This window comes from Sciurus vulgaris, assembly GCF_902686455.1.
Source record: "Sciurus vulgaris genome assembly, chromosome: 12".
NCBI classification, from domain to species: Eukaryota; Metazoa; Chordata; class Mammalia; order Rodentia; family Sciuridae; genus Sciurus; species Sciurus vulgaris.
In genome coordinates, this window is record NC_136473.1 from 19,098,513 (window position 1) to 19,120,221 (window position 21,709).

General features: G+C 44.9%; 1 protein-coding gene across 4 annotated transcripts in view; it reads left to right on the plus strand.

Annotated features, from left to right (window-relative positions):
* The window catches only part of CAMK1D (calcium/calmodulin dependent protein kinase ID), a 386,022-nt gene that overhangs the window by 149,323 nt on the left and 214,990 nt on the right, over positions 1 to 21,709 (plus strand). For 3 of the 4 annotated variants that reach the window (XM_079106243.1, XM_079106241.1, XM_079106240.1), the window contains exon 2: positions 6,588 to 6,719. The exons of the other annotated variant lie outside the window; for it this stretch is intronic. In XM_079106243.1, the coding sequence (XP_078962369.1) occupies positions 6,588 to 6,719 (132 nt within the window). The remainder of the gene's footprint in view (positions 1 to 6,587; positions 6,720 to 21,709) is intronic. 4 annotated transcript variants of the gene reach the window in all.

A 21,709-nucleotide genomic window follows, 5' to 3' on the forward strand; every position in this document is an offset into this window, starting at 1 on the left:
AGCATATCTATGGGCTTGGTCTAGCTCTGAGTTCTGGTCTCAGTAGAAGGCACAGATCTGGAATTAAGATACTCTGAATGGTTCTGTGAATTTTTTAACAGCTATTTGAAATTCACATGTCATTTTTTAGCCAAGGCATCCTCAGGGTACATGATTTGTGCTGCCTTTTCTGGGAAATCAGAAAGTTGAGGCATTCCCAGAGCCTGGCCCACATTCTTGCTTTGTGTTCCCATGGGTGTCCTGGACCCTGAATCCTTGTGTGTGCCCAGGTGTGTGGCCCACAGGGGGCGCGTTGGGTGTCACCTCTGGGTAAGCCGTCTTGGTAGGTAATCGGCCATCATAACAACAGGATCCTTGTCTGGAAATTGAGTGAATAAGTCAAAACAAAACAGCCTTCTCAGAAACCATAATTTATGAAAGTTAAAAGAGTAGTTGTTTAGAAATCTTTAGTCCATATAGAAAACATGATATTCCCTCTAGTCTTGGAAATTCAGCTCTCAAAAGATTGTTTTTCCTGGCTTACAATCAGAGGCAGCTGCCCCCAGGTGAGGATTTGATTTTTCTTTTGAAATGTGGAAGAAAAGGGGGGAAGATTCAACTTTGGCAATTTGTATAGCTCATCTCCAGGTACAGAAAATATTTAGTATTTCAAGAATAGCTTTTTTTGTGACCTCTCTGCTAATTTGTCACAGAGATTTAATTTTGGTGGAAACTTGGTATTTTTATAAATAGAATAATGACTTTCTTTATAATTCAAATAAATGTTTTGTCACAGCTTGAAAAAGAAGGCAATTTTCAGAATACTGGAATTTTTATTTCTGCCATGTTTTCTAATGTCTTTCCATCTATATAAAAATCTGCCTTCTCTACCATCAAATTTTATTTATCTTATTCATCAGGATGATGGTTTATGGAAAGAAATATTGTATCATAAATTCACAAATTTAACATTTCATTAGTCAAGACCAATGGTGATCTCAGGATCAATCAACTGTAGGTTTTTACTTACACATTCAGTCACGTAAGTAAGGGTTTAAGATGGATCAAGAGGGACTCAAAAGAATTTTTATGCCTCGGGAGAAACCCTGGAGGTCCTTTCTGCATATGCCAAGACTTGCTGGAACACAGTGGGAGGAAGAAAGAGAAATGGTTCTTCTCAACATTGAGTGGAAGGTCATTAGAGATTATTACTTATTTTCTGGATGTATAGCACAGCAGAAGTGCGGAGAGCCAGCTGGGAAACTGAAGAGAGCCCCAGATAATGGTGATCATCAAAACTGTCTTGGACACCAGCTGGTGCCCAGTACCGTTGGGTATGGAGACAGAATAGAATCAGGCCCAACGCCTGCACTCCTGTGGGCAAAACCCAGAGGACTGTGGTGGTACGTGTCAGTGGGGAAACGTAGGTATGAACCACGTGCCTCAGAGGGTGTGAGGGGTCATGCTGTCCAGGTAAAAGGCAATCCAGACACCTCAACAGAGGACGAAATATACCTGGACCCTTAAAAAAACAACGAATGGCATTTTGCCAAGCAAACAGAGAAATGACATTCAAGGAAAGGGTAGTGCCTGAGCTACCTCTTGGTGTGAAAGGGCGAGGTGTGTACGGCGGGGGCTGAGGGTGTTGGAGGGGGTGCTATAGTGGTAGATGAGCCCACCAAGTTGGTCAGGCTGGCAAGGGCTTTGAATACCTGGGTAACTTGCAGAGGATTTGAACCTGACCCTATGTACATGGAACCTCAAAGAATTAAACAGGGGATGACCACTTCAGATCTTTGTTTTAGAACAGCAATTCTAGGAGCAAGCAGGAGAGAGGTAGAAGGTAGGCTTGCTGGGGGAACAGCGTGCAGGAGGGTGCTGGGCAGGTAATCCATAGGTGAAATAACAAGGACCTGACCCAGAGCCCTGGTGGGGGTTAGATGAACGAAGGGCATTTGAGAATCTTTTAATGGAAGATCTGCATGTCTAGCTGGGTCAGTGGGTTGGCGAAAGTGAGAGGGAATCTTTTGCAAAGTGAAAAAGATTAAAATATAGACAAAGGTTAGAGGATCATGTGTGAGTAGGAGGGCTTTGAAATTAGGAAAACAATTAGAATTTTTCAGGGGTGGGAGATTAGAATAGGCAGGTGAAGATAGAAAAGATGGATGGAAAGATGGAAGGAGAGAACCATGTCATAGAACCAAGAAGAGTTTTAGGAAGGAGGCGGAGGATATCACATGGCACACAAAGACCAGTAGGACCAGCAGTGAGAAACCACAGCTGCATTTAGTTATGAGGAGACCCGAGGGTCTCAGGCCACCTGGTTCCAGTCAAGTGGTGGTGAGAGAAGCAGTCAGCTTGCAGAGAGCAGAGTAGAGGGTGTGGTGTGGGCAGTTCCGGGCATGCATCTCCAGATGCAAGTGGAATTGCAGCTGCTAAGCACCCTGCCATTCAGCTTTCTAGAGTGTGTGTGTAGTTGGGTTCATTTGACATAATCACACCTGCATGGAATTTAATTTACTCCATTTCAGTCCCTAATGCCCCCACTCCCTTCCCTCCCACTATTTGCCCAGTCTGGCCTTGAATTTGGGATCCTTCCATCTCAGCCTCTAGAGCAGCTGGGATTACAGGCCGTGGTACCACCTGGGTACCGTTCAGTTAAATGCACAAGACCTGTGTTTTATGGCTGATCCAGTGCGACCTGCCTTGACCTCTTTGTATTTTTAAACCCTCCTTGTTCTTTGTCCCTGCTTCTGTTCCTTGGATTTTCTTTTCTGGGGTTATCTGAAGACTCTGTGGGCTCTCAGATCACTTTCCTTGCTGTAGTACTGCCTGCCACCAGCTCCCTGTCCCTCTCTGCCTCCTTCCCTCTCTCTCTCTTACACACACACACACACACACACACACACACACGCACACACGGTGCTGTGTAATTACATTGAAGGTGCCCAAACAGTTCATTCATGAGTTTTGTTTTTGATGTTGTTAATTGGCTTCCTTGAACAGGGGAAGTGTCTTCAAGTGATTTTTGTTTATTACAGAAACAATAAAAATTTATGCTGATCTTATCCTCTAAGATGACCCCAGCTTTGTCTTTGGAAAGCTTACAGAAGATGAATGCATGTCGTTTGGCTAAATGAGAAAGTGAGTGGATTTGCAGCTTGGAAGGGAAGGCACTGCCCCAGCCACAGGCTCCTGTGGCAGAGAGCGTCAGCCCTGCATGCTGTATTGAGAAGGACCTCAGAGGGCTTTATTTTCTGCCCTGCACTACCTCTGTGACTGAGCTCACTGACATGGAGGGACAGTAGCCTCTGTTACTGTACTGCATGGTTTGGGTTGTCAGGACTGGATTAGTTGTTAGATGCCAGAGCACTTGGTAAATGGCAAATGGTACATGCCATCTGGTACCCTGCGATTATTCACATAATTCCTCTCCCCTCCAGGGGAGTAATGAGTGAAAAGGGTCATCCAGCTTTCCCAATGTCTCCCTTCTCAAGCAAAGCCATTGAGTTGAAAAAAGTGGGCAGGCACTCTGTTTTTATGTTTTTATTGTGGTCTGAAGGACAGAGCATAAACTTTTTCACTTTAACCATTTTTAAACGGTACAGCTCCGTGGCCTCAAGTACGTTGCCTTATTCGGTCATTGCCACAGACCCTCTCCACAACATGTTCGTTTTCCCAAACAGAAACTCTGTCCCCATTGTACAATAACTGTCCCTCTCCCCTCCCTCCAGCAACTGCTGCTCTACTTTCTGCCTCTGTGGATTTTACTAGTCTTAATGATCTCGCAGAATGGAACTGGGGTGCAGTTGTCTTTTGGTGACGGGCTTATTTCAATGAGCTCACGTCTTCAAGGTTCATCTGTATTTCAGCATGTGTCAGAATTTCCTTTTTAAGGGTGAGTAACATTCCATTGTGTGTGTAGACGACATTTTTTTAAAAAATGGGTTTTAGTTGTGGATGGACACAATATTTATTTGTATGTGGTGCTGAGGAGCAAACCCAGGGCCTCACGTGTGCTAAGTGAGCACTCTGCCACTGAGCCACAGCCCAGCCCGATCACATTTTTTTTTTTTTTGGTGTTTTAATCCACGTACCTCTCGGTGGGCACTTGGATTGTTTCCACCTTTTGGCGGCTGTGAATGATGCTGGGAATATGGATGCACAACTCTCTGACCAGATCCCTGCTTTCCTTTCTTCTGGGAGTGCAAAGGCAGGTGGGTCCTCTTCCTGAGATGATGGGACTACATCCTTGGCTTTGCAGCCTGACTTGGTAGTGTGGCTGGGAATTCCTTGTCCATCTGCGACCTTCCCTGACCCCTTCCACAGGTGCCTCATGGCTGGCTCAGGATTGTCAGGCCGGGGACTCCTGTACCCATCTGTGCCCTGTTTATGCTGCCCTCACACAGGGTCACAGATAGTCCCTCCCTCCCACAGTTAGGGACAGAGGCAGAGGATGGTGGCCTTGATGCAGGGACACCACTGCCTCACCCTGCCCCAGCTCCCTGCCGCAGCCCAGTACTGCTGGCTCTGGGGCCCTCCCTGTCCCTCCCGCTCTTGCTTTTCACACCTCCACCTCACTTCTTTCTGTTTTCTGGGAAGACCCCAACCTGCAGAGCCAGGCAGCCACCTTCCCCTCCATGAGGGTCTCCTTTCTTGTGGAGGGACTTCTCTGTTTCACCCAGTCTCTGGCTGTCTGCACATTCCCCAGAGGAGGAAGCCTGGGCGCCTCTTGACTGAAGCCCTGGCTGGTAGTTGCAGCTGCTAAAGGGCTTCTCTGCCTTCTGGAAAATGGATTTAACAAATCTGACATATTCAGAGGAAAAAAACATCACGGTGTCACCAGTATTAGGGACTCAGGTGGAAACCAAAGGAGAATGAGTGGATTATCTGGCATAAAGTCACCCAGAGTGCTTGAGCCCTGATCTTCTCCCCCTTACACTCCCTGTTCCCCCCTCTGGGGGATGGGGGAAGAAGTATGTACCTATTCCAATATTTGGGGTCCAGGAACCCTCTGTGAGGTGAACCCCCTCATCTGCTCCTGGGTTAGAGCTGAGGGGAGACAAGGTCCTGGACTCAGGAGAAGTCTCTGAAGTTGTTCTGAACTGGTTTTCTTGGGCCAAAGCCATTGGCAGTGACCAAGTATTATTGAGGCAGCCTGATTTTGTACATCAATGTTGTGGGTTTTTAATGTCTTAATATTTAATGATTATTATTCTGGCTAGTTCCAGAAGGTTCAACTTAGATTCTTCTGAGGGGAGATTCCTACTTGCTAATAATTTATGGATTTGGGCAGAAGATCCTTGTTCTGACATTTTCCCTGTGGGTATTTTGTGGATCAACTGTCTTCTGCCCCTCAGGTTTGTGTAATTGGATTCCAACCTTAACGATGGACGGACTTCTCTGTTGAGAGTTTGCATTCCAATAGGATCAGTGTCCTGAGGGCCCACAGTTGGTTGCAACAACTGGACGTGAATTCCTCTCACTGGGAAGGATTTTAAAATTATGTCTTTGTCTTCTTTGACCCTGTCAGGTGGGGAAGGAGAGTGAGGGCGGGTACCTTCTCCTGACTGAGCCAACTCTTTGCTCTTGACTGAAGAATGCAGCCCTGAGTCCCTGGGGCCACAATGGTGCTTCAGGTGGTTTCTACTGATGCAGCAGAGTTCATGTCTAGTCATGGTTGTGTAGAAGCCATCTTTCGCATCTCTCTGAGGAATTCAGACTTGCTTCTGAAGTTCGGGCACTGAGAACATCTCAGTGTGTGGTAGGGTTTCCCTGGCCAGTGTGCTGTGAACCCAGTCCCTGAGTCTGGAGATGGTGGAGGAGGCTGTCTGTGCGTCAGACCTTGGGGAGTTCTGCCCCAGTCCGAGTGTGTAGCACTGCTGGGCAGAGAGACGGGCTCTCTGGCTGCCAACATCATGGGTTCAGTATGTTGCTCTGCACTAACAGTTAAATTTATATTTTCAGGCAGGCAAGTCTTCCCTACTGTGTGGTCCTTATTTGTTTGTTTGGCTTGAAAAGGAAATAAGTTGCTTAATGAAAACTTGCCTACCCCTACCGATTAATTAACCCCGTGTCAATACCACGTGTTGCACCAGCTCACACTGTAATTACATCGTTACCTATCTGCAAGAATTAATTCAATGTTTGTGAAGTGCTTGGAAAGCTTCATTGGATGAAAGGCCTGTGGGGAATCTGGGAATTTCAGTATGACTTTCTAGTCTGTGTGGCGATGAGAGGGGTTGACAAATGAAGATTGACCCTGGCTTTCTCTGCAGGGGGATCCTGTCCTGGGAGCGATCCTGTTGGCTCCGAGGGATGCTGTCATCCCCTTGTACAGCAGAGAGGCAGGTGGCCCTGCAGATGGCCAATCCATGTCATCCTCCAGTGTCCCTTTGGGCCAAACCTGTGTCCACATCCACTGTTGATTTGCAGAGGACCCCCTTGTCTGAGAGTTTTTCTTTGCATAGGGATGTTTGTAAGGAGCCATGCTGGGGGGTCAGAGTCATTGCTATTCTTCCTCACGCTTTGGAGGTCAGATAAGAGGTGCCATCATGAAACTAGAACTCTGGACTCTAAGTCTTCTTTTTCTCTCTTTCTGTCCACAGCGGGGCTTTTTCTGAAGTGGTTTTAGCCGAAGAAAAGGCAACTGGAAAACTCTTCGCAGTGAAGTGCATCCCTAAGAAGGCGCTGAAGGGCAAAGAAAGCAGTATAGAGAACGAGATCGCCGTGCTCAGAAAGTAAGTGCCAGGAGTGGGGCCTGGCCCTCCTCCCCTTGCTGCCCCTGTGTCCTTCCTCCTGGCTGCCAGGCTGGGCTTCACAGAGGTCAAAGGGGAACATCAGCTGCTGATGCAGATGATGACTGACATTCACACAGCACTTCCCAAACGCTTGCCATGTAGATAGATCTGGTCCCTCTTGTAAAATCTGTTGGCAGACAATGGAGGTAGCTAGCATTTCCAAAGAGCCCAGTTGTCAGGCAGACTTGGTTTTGAACAGACCCTACCATTCACTCCAACTGAGTGACCTGGGGCCAGTTCCTGAATCTCCCTGTAGAGTGGAGTTCACCTCCTCTCCAGAGCAGGGTGTGGTAAGGAGAGAGCAACCAGGTGCTTGCCAGGCATGTGTGAAGTGCTGACCTCAGCACCGCTACACGGGAAGGGCTCAGTGAAAGGTACTGTCGCCACTGCTCCGAGCACTGGCATCGTTGCTGTTATTTTATAAAAGGGAGATGAAGCTCAAAACAAATCCCATGTCCAAAGCCTCATTATATGCAGCTCACACGTGCCAGAGCCTGGAACACCAACCCCTCTACCATTGGGTTGAGGCTTTGGGATGGTTTTTTCCTGCTCTCTGCCGCAGACATGGCACTAGGCACCCAGAACGGTCCAATGTTTGCCACCTACATGCTTCATCTCTTCATGGCGTTTTAGCTCTGCTCTCCATGTAGAATAGGACCAAATCAAGATCTTGGTCTCCCCCTCCAGAACATGTACACACAGACCATTCTGATGTGGACGGATCCACCTCGAGGATGATATTTTAGTGTTGCGCCTTCTCTCCCCACAACGTTAGAATTAAGGCGTTATTCCTTATCTCACCAAGTTTGGGGGAATGAACCCTTATATGGTACCTGCTTTTGCTTGTCTGGCATTTATCTGAACAGTGAGCTATGGAAATTTTTGAGTTGCTATTAATAAAAGACGTTCGAAATATCCTTGAAATTTTTGGGGTTTGGAATCACAACATAGCAGGAGTCTGGTACAGATAAACACAGCAGAATGGGAACAAGCCTTCTAGGGCCTCAAAACAAAATGTCACACATTCTGCATTCTTCCTGCACAAGACATGCCTCACTTTTTGTTCTGGGACCCACAGTGCCCCACCAAACAATGCTTTGCCACCATCTGTCCTAACCCAGCACCACCAAAGCGGTCAGGACGGTCCATCCTGTTCTGACCTTTGTGTGATTCATAGAAGAACTTAGAGCATTTCTGATGTGTATTTCAGAATAAATGGGTCTCCGTAGCTTTTTAGTGTCAGGGATTTTGCATATTTGTTTGGTTGTTTGGTTGGTTTCTAGGTTCTCTGGATTGTCTATTAAGGACCAAGAGTTTCAGATTGTCCCGAGGAGCATAGCAGGAAATGATTTTATGGAAGAGAGTCTGGAAAAACAAATTAAGAACATTAGCATCAAGCAGGAAAACACTATGTTAATGAAACATTTATTTAAATTGCCCATCTTCCAATATGAAATCAGTGCTCAGAGAAGTGATTCGCTGGTGACATGAAGTTGCAGACACGTTACAGATATTTGGCATTTTAGATAGAGTTGTGAGTGGGCCTAGGGCCTTTCAAGGGCAAGGGGCATCTGCTGCTGAATTGAGGGTGACACCTTTATTTTTATGTGACTCCCTTCTGGGCTTGGAAGTAAAAACACCAAGGAAGTCAATTTCTATTCTTAATGTTACTTTCCATCCATGTCCTAGGAGTCATGGATGTTTTTATAAGCCAGACTTGGTTTATGCCACAGACACTCTGCTTTAATTTAACAGGATAGTGTCTTTACCCTGTGTGTGACTCGAATAATCACTTCCAGGGTGAGGGCTTTGAAAACCTGGGGTGCCAGGAAGGATTTGGAATAATGCGTTTTGATAGTTTATCATGCCTTCAAGCATGACTCTTCTTTCAGGAGTCAAGAACAAAGAAATGATTTCTTGGGGGATAGGAGGTGATTTATCTCCTGTACTGATTTATTTTTTGGTCCTCTGAAAATGTTTTCCAAGTAGAATAAGAAACAGTTCCACATCATAAGCATGTCAAAGAAAGAAAATAGTTTGGAACCATTCTTAAAACACTGTCATGGAGGCATTCATTCATTTAACAAGTATTTATCAAATTCCCAGCATGCATCAGGCAGCACTTCTGGACTCTGAGTTGCAGAAGCAGTTCTTGCCCTCTGAGATCTAATTAGTGTGGTCCGGTTTTAGATGCTGCTATGTAAGCATGACCAGGGGTCTAAGAGGCTGGTTTCCTAGTTCTTTTAGAGCGGGGTTGAGGACAGGTTGTGTAGATGAGGGATATCCATATAGTGATTATATTTTGCTGGGGCAGAAAGGTAGAGAACATTCCAATCAGAAGGAGCAGCCCAAACAGAGGTTAGAGATGGGAGATAGGCCAGTGGGTTGGGGAACTCCAGGTGGCTCATCTCACCATGAAAAAGGGTTCAAGGTGATGCATGGGGAGACCTAAGGTTGGATTGTGGAGGGCCTTGTATACCCTACTGTGGACTTTGAACTTCATCCTGGTGAAGCTACCAAGGATTTTAATGAAAGGAACCTGTGACCAGGATTTTTAATGAAGATTATTGTGGCAAAACTTAGTTAGATTGGAGGTATAGGACTTGTTACATGGAGGGAGAGTAGTTAGGAGATCGTCAGAAGAATCACGAAGAGAAATGAAGAAACTGCACATTAAAACAGGGGCCATGGTGTTGGGATGGAAGAGACTGATATGAGGGGGTGAGCACAGTGGTGTCTCTGGGATGTAGAGATTTGGAAGGTGTAGGAGACGTTGAGGGAGATATAGGATCTCAGGATAAGTATGGATTCTGATGTGGATGACTGGATGGTAGTGACCTCATTAACTGATATCAGAGATATAAAATCAGGAGGGTTGGTGATAGGTTCTGACTTAGACATGGAGAATTTGGGGCTCTTGCGGATGTCCAAGTGGAGATGACTTGTCGAATATCCAGGTGGAGCATACCTGCGATCTGGACTTGCTGGATGTTAAAACTTTCTGAAACAACGTATTAAAAAATTCTTTTGACACTTAAGTCATTGTAGATGGGGGTCCCTGGTAGACCTGCTTTATTCTGAATTCTGCCGTGTCCCCTGTTCCTTCATATATTTCCATGCTGTTTTCTTCAGAGTAGGCCAGTTTGAGAGGCTGCTTGCCCTCCCACATGCTAAGTTTATTGCAGGGTGAGAGATTTATTTATTTCATTGGGTAAAAGTAATGTAGCTAATATATCCTTATGGATGTCTTTGTACTTGCTCTGAAAATAGTTCCAAAATGAATTTTCTACTTGATAAGTAGATATTAAGCCAAGCTCAGAGGGAAAAACCCCCGATAAGCATCGTGGTAGGCTGTTGCTATGCAGCAGTGAGAGCTTCCGGCCTGAGCTGGTGTTTGGTGGGCTGGATCTATATGATTCATCACGAGCTCTTCCAGACAGGATGGCTAGCTGCAGTTGCACGAATGGAGTCTCTTATGCATACAGAATAGAACATCATCAGTGTTACACACCTCAGTTGGATTATGGTTTCTGGTTTCTGTGGTATTATTTAGTTAGAGGACAGCCCTGCTCAAATCTAATTTTAAAGCAACACATAAAGCACTTTAGCAAGGGTAGAAAGGCAAATACACAATCAGTCTGCATTTAAAGGAGAGGAGAAGAGAGGAGATGCATAAAGCTGAAAAATAAGGGACAGAAGCAAAAGAGATGTATCCAGAACAACCCTTGTATTAATCGTTTTGGGATAACTAAGGTTCTGGTTGATTAAAGAGGCACTATGTAAATGAGACACGGCACCAGAATTCCACATGCTGTTCTAATGATTACTTTGTAGGCTGCAGCGATTGTCTGCTGTGGGCAAGAGTCTGGGGCAGGAACTGCTTTAAAATTGTGTCTCTAACTGGGTATGCTGGGGAGTCTCAGCTGATGGTTCTTGTTGCTACTCTGAAGCAGTAGTTCTCACTCCTGGCTGCAAATTAAGGTCAGTAGGGAAGCTTTTAAGAACATACTGATGCCTGGGCTTATACTAGGTCAATTGAGTCAGACTGGAGGTATGGGGAAGGTTAGAAAATTGAAAAAGCTCCTCTTGCCTCACTCCCACCCCCCAGTAATTCTAACATAAAACCAGCTCAACATGGAAAACAGCTACTCTTGGGCCTTGCCTTGGTGGCACCCTCCAGGGATGAAGCTGCTCTTCCTTTTGTCCAGGAGCATGGGAAAGTGTTACCCATGCACACACATGCAGAAACACACACCAGACCATGGTCCCTCTAGGCAGAAGTTTCAATGACAGGAGAACTCCAATGTGCTCCCTTTGGAAGAGCTGGATTTCATAGGAGAGCTGGGAATTGACTTGAGTCCGTCATCACATCAGTCCATCTTGAACCTGCCACAGGCTGGGTTCAAGAGCGGGAACCTTTCTCTTTGAGGGTAGCCTAAGAAGTTGCTGCAGTAATGGTGCTTTCCGAACTGGAGAGGCTGTCCCAGGGGCTGGTTAGTTCAGCACAATGTGGTGCCGAGCACATTATCAGAGGGGAATAATGACTGCTAAGGTAGCAGATGCCAAATCCTGGGATGCTGGGCTGGGGCCCCTGAATCCTCAGTGGCCCAAGATCAGGTTGACTGGCAGGAAGTGGTGGGGACAGGGCCTTCCAGAGACAGAGTGAGTCGGCAGTTGGCCCCAGCATGAAGCACCCCTGTGGCCCGGCCAGGGCCTTATGCCACTGTTCCCTTGGTCCAGACAGTGTAGGCCAACAGGAGAGAAGGCAGCTTTGCACCCCAAGAAGAGGACCACTGCTCGAGGATTAAGGAGTAGTCTTCAGAGAAGAACTCACTGAAGTCTAACTTGTTCTGGCTCCTACAGCTGAGTTCCAGCGGGAGGCTGGCCCCTCGACGTTGAAATCACGGCCAAGTGCTGGTTTATCGTGTGTGTCAGAGGAACATGCATGTCAATAGTAATTCGTTGGTGAGGGTGATGAACAAAACCACTTTTCCAATAACTGAAAATGGCTAAGCTCTGGTAAAGCCGATACTTGAGTTTCTCAGGCACCAGTACAACTTCTGAGGGTCTATCTGACGTACTCAGAAGGGGATTCTGAAATCTCTGGAGAAGTAACATTGGGATGGAGGATGCGAGCAGGAAGTGTGTGAAGTAATGGCTAAGTGCCATGGGATCACACCCAGGGAAGCAGTCATCCCTCTTACGGCCCCAGAACCCTTGGTTATCTGGAAACCCCTTATGGAAAGTTCCTTTGGTTAAAAAAAAAATGTAATTTATGTAAAACAGGGTTTGAGGGGTGTGGTGATGAGTTATTTGGTAGCAGTCATTCTTATGCTGTGTGGTACACATCAAAGTCTTGCCATGGGTGTGCATGTGTGAACTGTCTACCAGATGACCCTAGGCCTGCTGGATGCTGGTTGCTGCCCATCCTGGACCTGTTGAAACCAGGCTCTGTGGAGGAACCGGATCCCATGTGTGACTGACTGGCTTCCTCGGGCCCTATCAGAGTCTTGCTTTGTTTGGTGTCCTTCATCTCTTATGCTGGATGGATTCCATTTCTGAGGTCCTGTTCAACTTCATTCGAGGTAGGCGCTCCTCTTGCCAGGGAGACCACAGACTCAGCCGAGATCACTGTGTAATCCATCCTAACGGGGAGTGTCTATAAGAAGAAATAAAACGGGTCTGATGCTAAGGCAGCTGTGCAGACGGAGGAGACACCTGGGGGCTTCCAGGTGTCCTTCCCATGGCGCTTTGTCCCTCACAAATAATCGAAGAACATTTTTGGTTTGACTTGAGAGCCAGAACCAAAGCATTTTTATTGTATTGATTTCTTGAACATTGCCCACAGAACCCCTTGAATTGAAAGAAAATGGAATTGGCTGTGGCCCCATTGCAAGACAAAGATACTTGGGTGAACTTGGGCTGTCGCTGCATCCCTCCAGTACCCACCCTGAGTTTTCTGCTTCCCAAATATTGCATGGCGTGCAGCTCTCATGGAACAGTTAGTCAGTCCCCTTCTCCCCCAGTACTATGTAATGAGGGTTTAAATGCATTTCTGAAACCGGCCCTCCCCACCTTCGTTCCCAGAAGCCATCTGCGGGATAGAATCCACACTCCTCTGTACGCCAGCCCCCGGCTTGGTGATCTCTCATCTTCACCTCCCCGCCCACACTGTGTTTCATTTAGTCCCTCTGAAAGGAGCAGATGATTGCTCTGTCCCACTTTCTGCTTCAGGGTAACACACATCTCCTTCAGGGTGCCCCCTTGGTTGTGTCTAGATGGGCTCTTGCCTCTGAGATTTCTACTGGACTCTGATGCAGGATGTCTGCTTTCTGAGACTATGAATTTCCTGGGTCCAGTCCTGAACTAAAGGCACAATGGTGAGAAGACAGATAAGGGGTGGGGGAACCCAGTGAGATTAAGGAGGCACTGAGGCATAGGTGCTGAGTATCTGAAGGGGGTTTAGGGGAAAGGAGAAATCTGCACTGACTTCTAGTTCTCTCTGACTTTAGTCACTGCATTAGCCAGGGTTCTCCAGAGAAATAGACCAAATAGGAGACATGGGGATATCCACAGAGAGCTTTATTATGAGGGATTGGCTTATGCAGTTCTGGAGGCCAGTTATAGAAGTTCTACTGTCTGCCATCTACAAGCTGGAGGAGACCCAGGAAAGCCAGCAGGTGAGATTCAGTGCAAGCCCAAAGGGTTGGGAACCAGAGGAGCCATAATGTAAGCCCCAGTCTGAGTCTGAAGGCCTGAGAACCAGGAGTACCAATGTCTGCGGGCAGGGAGGTCTTGCCAGATTGAGCACAGGGAACAGATGCTTCCTTCCTCTGCCTTTTGGTTCTGTTCTGGCCTCACGGGGTGGGGGGATACCCACCCACATTGCTGAGGAAGACCTTTTCCTCTCAGTCTGCTGATTTAAATGGTAATGTCTTCCAGAAACACCTTCAGGGACACACTAAAATAATGCTTTGCCAGCTGTGGAGGCATCCCTTGACCCAGTCATTGGTTCACACAAACCATCACAGTGATCAAGGGGATGGCAGATCTCTCGACCAATTGGGGTGTTCTAGAAGAGTAGGCAGAGAGGACACTCCAATGGCAACAGACCGCACTCAAATCACTTAAATCAAGACTGGCTGTTCCTGCCACCTTTAATACTATATATATCACTCTGTAGGTGTTTCGAGTAGTGGAAGAAACAATGTGTTTTAACACGCTTTTTGAAAACACTGTCAATCATGTGCATGCTCATTTCCTTGTGCCACCTCCCTGTCCTCTCTTGTGGGTATTTACTCAGGGAGTTCAGCTGTGGGTAGATGAGGCGGTGGTTCAATTCCTCTCATAATATATCTTGGCAAATATTGTCTCCCTTCTTCTGTAAACTTACATAGCTAATGATTTATACAAATGCCACTTAAATGATTCTAAGGAAAGTGTGTGTGTGTGTGTGTGTGTGTGTGTGTGTGTGTGTGTGAGAGAGAGAGAGAGAGAGAGAGAGAGAGAGAGAGAGAGAGAGAGAGAGAGAGAGAGAGAGCGAGCCTAGTATTCCTAGAAAAGCCTGAAAGTCAGAACAACCAACATCGGAGAATCACATACATGAAAGATTAAGTGCAAGAATAATGAGAGAGATGATGATGGCAAATACAGAAAACAGAATAAATATACACCAAAGGTTTGCTATTACTATTTAACTGTTGGTTGGGTTCATTCTGTCTTCTACATAGTTCTTGGCATTATTTATGTGGGTAAATAAATTATTTTAGTGAAACTTTATATCTAGCTCACTATTTAAATTGTATGTAATTTGATGAGTGCACTTCATTTTGCCTACTTGAAGTCCAGGGTTATTATTTAGGTGGTTTAAATAATTATTTACCTGGCTCAGTGGTAGAGTGCTTGCCTAGCATGCAGGAGGCCATGGGTTCAATCCCCACTTACCACCCCCCACCCCCACAAATGTTTACCATTTTAAAGCTCTATAATGAGCTCTTTCTCTCAGGCCTTAAAATAGAGGTCAGAGGCTTTGGTGGTCCAAGTTAAGATTTTGTCGATGTACAAACAAAGGAAATTTTTTTTCATATTAATAGTTACATGGAATTTGACAAATGAGATTTACTATCCATTAAAAGATATTTTCATTTTACTTTCCTAAATATTTAAAAAATAGTCTTCATTATATGATACAGATGAGTGGTAATTATAATTTGGAATCCAGATACATATAAGGATATCAAACAAATATATTGCTGTAGTAGATGTGGTGTTTTGGTTCTTAGTAAAGCTACAGAATGGATGGACTAAAACCCCACATGTATATGTACCTATATGTACACATGTATGTAAATATACTGTTTGTATAAATATACACACATGCACAAATGTTTACTACCTATCAATTGTTTACATCTTTTTATTGAAGACAAAACATTCTTTGGCTTCATTTAGTAAATTGTACCCTCAAGACTGTCAGAAATCTGCTGTCTAGGGTATCTGAAGAAGATGGGAAAGCACATGCAAAGTTTTTTAATGTAAAAATGTTCTAATGTTAGGTATTATACAAATAGCAGGTATTCCCACTGTCATTATTCTATCGGGGGAGCTTGAGAGCTTGAGATATTGTTGTGAGGAAGAGAAGAGCCAAAACTATTTTGTCTATTTTATAGAAATAGGTGCAGAATGTGTAATTTGGTGAGTGAGGGAGCCAGGGAGGGAGCAGAGGACCCTCGCTGCTCGGGCATTCTCCACCTTTATGTTAGGAAAGTTCCACTGGCACTTGGGATCCCGTAGCAGCAACCTATAGGCAACCAACTCCCTACACGACTCCCTACAACAAATTGTAAGAAATAGATGTCAATTAATTAAATCAAGTCTGAATTCAAACTTTCGTTCCAACCTCATCTACTGAGATCCAGAGTAATTGGCACAGATCCTCTGAAATTTTAAGTTCAGATATTCTCCCTCTTTTGTGTAGAAACTAACTAGGAGTTTGATAAGCACTGTTTTATTTAATCCTCACAATAAGCCAGTGATGTGGATATTACTATCCCCCAGAGGATATTACTATCCCCTAGGGGACTCAGATTTAACGTGATATAATAAATAGGTAGAACAGGAAGTCAAACCCAAATCTTCTGTTTCTATTACAGTTGAATCCATTCGATAGCTCCATGTTCTCCCTGAAAAAGGGGCCACATATTCTTGGTACAGACTGTAGCAGGTACCCATTAATGGTGACAGAATAAATCTCTTACCATAAGTTGTCAGCTGCTTAGCCTGAGAGTCAGTCTTCCTAAGTTTGCATCCCATTTAGAAGCTGCCTGATCTTGGGCAAGTTATTTCAACCCCTGCATCCATTGTCAAGAAGTGGGGATGATATTGGGACTTGTCTTGGTTTGATGCCACAACAATTAAGAGTCAACCCAGGCCAGGCCCTGAGTGCAGCATGTAGCAGATGATTTTCTCCCTGAATATTTGCTGTGTATGTTATTAGCCCAGGTAGGGAGGGGGCTTCTTGCGCAATAGTGGGAACAGGGAGTACAGAACAGGTGCCTCCCAGAAGTCATGTCACACAAGGGTTGCTTCCTTGCAAGCCTCCCTTTTGGAGTCTGACAATGTAGGAAGTGGTGCTGGCAGTGTTGAGGTGGTGGCTGCTCTCCAGTGGAGAGGACTCTGCAGTGATGTACTCAGTAACAGCACAGTTGTCCAGAATACGTCAGCTTTACTGTTTTTCTTGCTGGGGAAAAAAAAAAAAAAAAAGAAACAAAAAATCTTATCTCTTACTGTTTGCTTTTGATGTTAGTCATAGAGTGTTAGAACTGGAAAAACAGCCAAGATCATGGTCCGTTTCTCCTGACTTCCAGACAAACAGGTCCAGAGAGGTGAGGAGACTAGCCCCAAGTTGCACAGCTCCCTAGGGCAGATGTGGGGTCAGATGGATGGTTTCTGGATCCTAATTGAGGATGATCACACCACCTCACTTGCAGGAGAAAGCAAGCAAGAAAATAATTCTCCCTCATCTTTAAAAGCCCCTTGGCATATTTGGCAAGGACTAAAGAATCTACTCCAGCCTCTTGGCTGGATTCCAGGATGGGATATTGAATCCAGGTTCAGAAATTCCCCCAGTGATTTCAATTCCATGTGCAGTTCTTTCTGACTTTGCTCCCTGGCGGTGCGGCAGAGCTGCTGCGGGCTGCCTGATGCTCTGGTGTTCTGTCCTCAGCTGCCTCTGGTTCTCTGGTATTTGCTGGAATGGAGCTCAGAGACCAGTCCCAGAGCCTGTGTTAAGAGGAAACATGGAAAGACTCTGCTCCTGTTTCAGGTGTGTGTGATAATCATGGTCCTCTATGCCAGCTTCTTGTCAATAAAATGAAGATAATGCTTCTCAGAAGTGCGGTAGGCAGAAGCCAGCCACAGATTGTGGAATGATCTGGAAACGGTGGAGAATGATACTCTGATGTGAGGTCATCCCAGAGGACCCTCCCACACGCTCCATCTGGTTGCAGGCCAGGGAGGTGTGCTGCTGCTTTTTTCTTCTTCGACTCTTTGCCCTCTCTGTGTCTCTCCAGAATGTTCTAGAAACAGAGAGTGCTGCCTTCTCATGGACCATTAGGGACAACAGAGTGATTTGGGGGACACTGGGTCATTCTGAGGGACCATGCAGATCAGGCCAGGCAGGGAAGGGGCAGCTCGAACTCCAAATGAGTCATTTAGAGAACTTTGCAGTTTGGGGGATAAGCCAGCCTGTTTGAGAGGCTGTGGAATTTTCCTCAACGACACATTTTTTTTTATATATGAGTATGCAAATTTTTCTCATTATGAAAGTAAACCAACAGAAAGAAGTTTTTTACTCCGGCATTAGCTATTCTTTCTAATGAGTCTCCTCGCTGAGTTTTAGAGCTCTTTCTTTAAAATGAGTGCATCCTTAGGTTGAGGTAAGTTGGTTTGGGTTTCCACAATTCCAGAACTGATTACTTGGCTGTGAATGATGGAGTGTGGTGGTGGTTTTGTTTAATCCAAGTAGAACCTCCCCCAGGACAAAGCCAGGCGGTGCAGCAGCTGAGAGGGGGGTCCTAATGAATGACAGAGCACAGATGTAATGTAGTGCCTCAAATCTCGGGATTGAGTTAGAATTTAGAATGTTAGGCATTTCTTATATTATGTGAAAACTGGGAAGGGAAATTGGTTCGTGGCTGTTTAACTGCATAAAGGCCCCCTTTAAAATATTTATTTGGTGCTGAGGATTGACCGGAGGGCCTTGTGCATGCTATATGTTCATGAGCTCTACTCCTGAGCTACTGGCCCCCACCCCATTAGTGCCATTAAGGATTGGCCCCATGTTCTGTGGATTTAGAAAAAAAATAGGATTTAGAAAAAGTCAGTAAAATTGGCACCCACCTGCAAAGTGCCACTTTTACTGACTTTTTTTTTAGAAATGAAACTTTGATAAACTTGTCCTTCCTTCTATTTTCCCTTCCTCCTGTCCCTCTTCCTCTCACTTTTTCTTTCTTTCTTTCTTTGTTTCTTGTGCTTCATTTCTTTTTTCTTTCTTTTTAATTTTTTTGGTACTGGGGATTGAACTCAGGGGCACTTAACCACTGAGCCACATCCCCAGTATTTTATTTAGAGACAGGGTCTCACTGGGTAGCTTAGCACCTCATTTTCGTTGAGGCTGGCTTTGAACTCTGGGTCCTCCTGCCTCAGTCTCTCTAACTGCTGAGATTATAGGTGTGTGCCACCGTGCCTGGCTACGTAATTTCTTAAAACCTCACTGAAGGTTGTGGGAACTGGTGAGGTACATTGAACCATCTCCAGGATCCATGAATAAATCGCTTATTGAACGGATGGTCCTGGAGGAGGACTGCCAGCATTTTTTACTTTCTAAAACAGTCATCAGAGTGACATGATTTCTTGATGCAGAATTGGGTACTTTAGCTCATTTAGACAACTTGTTTTGGTAACAATCATTATTAAATTATTTTATCTGTTACTATTGATATTCAGTTAATCTACCATTTTTGGCAGATAATTTAGAAAGAGTGGTTTTCTTTTTATGAGGCCCATAGTTTCAATTAGTAAAATACAGACTTCTGAATGGAGACCATTCAGAATGACTTACTCAAGAAATGTGCCTGTTTTCACAGTATTGCCACCAAATCAGAGGCACAGATGGGCCGATTGGCAATACAACTTTTCAGAGAACATGTTTCAGACTCCTGTATTCCCTGTACTCAAGGGTTCAATAGTATGTATACCTTTAACTTCCTTTTTCAGCAGCAAATTGCATTTACTTACTTGCATAAACTGTAATTGCTTTATATAAAACAACCTATAATATCACATTGGTGTCATGCTGAATTTTTCATAGTGTCTTTTGGAATGGTGTTGTGTTACATGGATTATAGAAAATCTTGTTATTTTGAGCTCTGTTTTACTAAGGACATGAATACAATTGAAGTTCACCTTTTCTACTAATCTTAAAAATTGTGGGCATGTGACAGAATGAAAAGCACTTATAAAACCCACCTAGGTAAAGGAGTACATTTAAGTTCTTGAAACTAGTCAATGTCAGTAATTACCTTTTTGTCTAAGTGGATACAGCAGGTACCTTGGGGAGCCCCGGGTTCAAGAGGCTACAAGTACTTAGAATAACTCAACAATCTTTAACAATATTTTATAGCTCAGACTTTTGGATGATTTAGATATGTCTTCTAATTACAGTGAATCAGAGAGCTCTTAAATCTATTGAGGATGGTGTTATGGTCTGAATGTTTTATGTCCCCAAAATGCATATGTTGAAATCCTAATCCCCAAGGAGATGATGGGGGGGGGTGATTAGGACCCCAGGGCTCCACTCTGAAGGGGATCGGGACCTTAAGAAGGAGATGCAAGAGCCAAGTGGCCTCTTGGGCTGTGTGAGAAGGCGGCTAGAAGGCACCAGCTAGGAAATGGAAAGCGGGTGCTTCCCAGACACAGAGTCTGGGAACCTTGGCACCTTGATCTTGGCCTTCCCATGTCCAGGACTGTGAGAAATATATTTCAGTTTATGGTAGTTCGGTATAGCAACCAGAATGGATCAAGACAGAAGGCCACGTCACACTTGCAAGGTTATTGGTGTTTTCCCAGGTCCCTTTAATTCTTTTTCTTTTTATTTCCCTCTTTATTTCCCTCTAAGATTCACTGGAACAGAAGTGGGCAGTGTTGTAGATGTCTCTCCTCCCACACACAATGCTGTGTTCACATCATTTTCTTTGCCTGAAATGCTGCCTCCACCCCAGTCTAGTCCTCTGGGTCATGTGGTCTCAACCCAGCAGCATCTGCATCTTCTGGGAGCTGGTAGCAATGCAGACGTTCAGGCCCTACCCCAGAGCCACGAACCAGAATCTTGACCAGATCCCCAGGACATTCATTTGCTTATATGTCTGTGAGAATCACTGATCTGGGACATTTTCCTCCAGATCCCCGGAATGATTGCAGCCATCCCTACTGTGTGCTCCAGCAGTGCCTGGCTTTTCGCTCCATGCAACACTTATACCTATTTTTTTTACCTTTCTTCTCCAGCAGATTTAAATCTCCTTGCACAGAGGAGTGATCCGAATGTATTTCTTGTGCCCGGCAAAGTCCTGGCTATGTAGTAGGCACTTGGCATATTTTTGGTGAATTGAATTATATCAATTTCACAAGAGGGAAGATTGAGACGACATTCATCCCCTTCCCTCTGAATATATCCAAATTCTTTATTTCTCTGCACGCCTAGAATTGTCAAGTATTTTGAAAATATAAACACATTTAACCAAACAAAAATGTTTTAAAGAATATAAATTTGAATTCATTTCAAAGATGGAAATCATTAAAAAAAAAAAAACCCAAACACAAAACAAACAACAACAACAAAAAAGACACATACAAAATAAAAAGAAAATTTGGATAAAATTCATTCAGTTACTGTCCTGAGGCTGGGGGTATAGCTCAGTGATAAAGTGTGTGCAATACCCAGTGACACATTAAAAAAAAAAAATCCCTGCAGAATTGGCCCTGAATTTCTATTTTTGTTGTTGGGTCTTCTTTGGTGGGACAGGGAATACTCTCTTAAAATATAGACCACAGAGTGAGATGAGTGAATGGCTACCAGGGACATCCCCGGTTGTATATTCTGCTTGATGTTTATTACACCTTCTTCAGAATTTTAAATATAAAAAGACACTATTAATGGCTCCTAAGTTTCAACAAGTAAACAACCCTCTGGAAAGAAACTGGTGCCATTTTGAATTGAATTAATGGATTATATTTCTTGAACCTTATTGATGACTTAGGCACATTTTGGAAAATGAATCCAACCCCACCCACACCTCAGGGAGCTGAGAGCTGAGCTAGGAGGGTGTCCAGACACCTAGGTAGCTGTGTCCCAAGGCAACCTGAGCGTCCTGTCTGAGGGGTGCAGGCATTATGCAGAGGGGTTCAGGAGAGGGATCTGACAGCCACTTGATGCATCAGAAGAAGGTGACCTTGGAGTAAGCTTGAAGGATGGGTTGGCAACAGGTCAGCAGATGGAACAGGCTAAAGGCAGTGGGGGACTAGAAGATTGTTGCATGGAGGAGACTTGGGAAGATCAAGGATGATTCCCGGGGTGGCGTGTAGCTGGGGGTGGATTAGGGCAGTGTCAGAATCAAGAACCCTTGGGGTCTGACTGTGAAAACCCTGGCTACAGGGAAAGGCACGAGACATTGAGGAGGAGGAATCAACAGAACTCTGCAAGAAATGGGAGATGAGGAATGAGGGAAGTGAGTTTTTAAGGGTGAGTGGTTGGGAAGATGCTGGGACCAGGAATAGAAGTAGAGAAGTAATGAAAAAGGCAGAGCATGGTGCCCGTTCATGTGGCCATTTTTCTTCCAACAGGAATCAAATAACAGGGTTGATTAATAGGACCC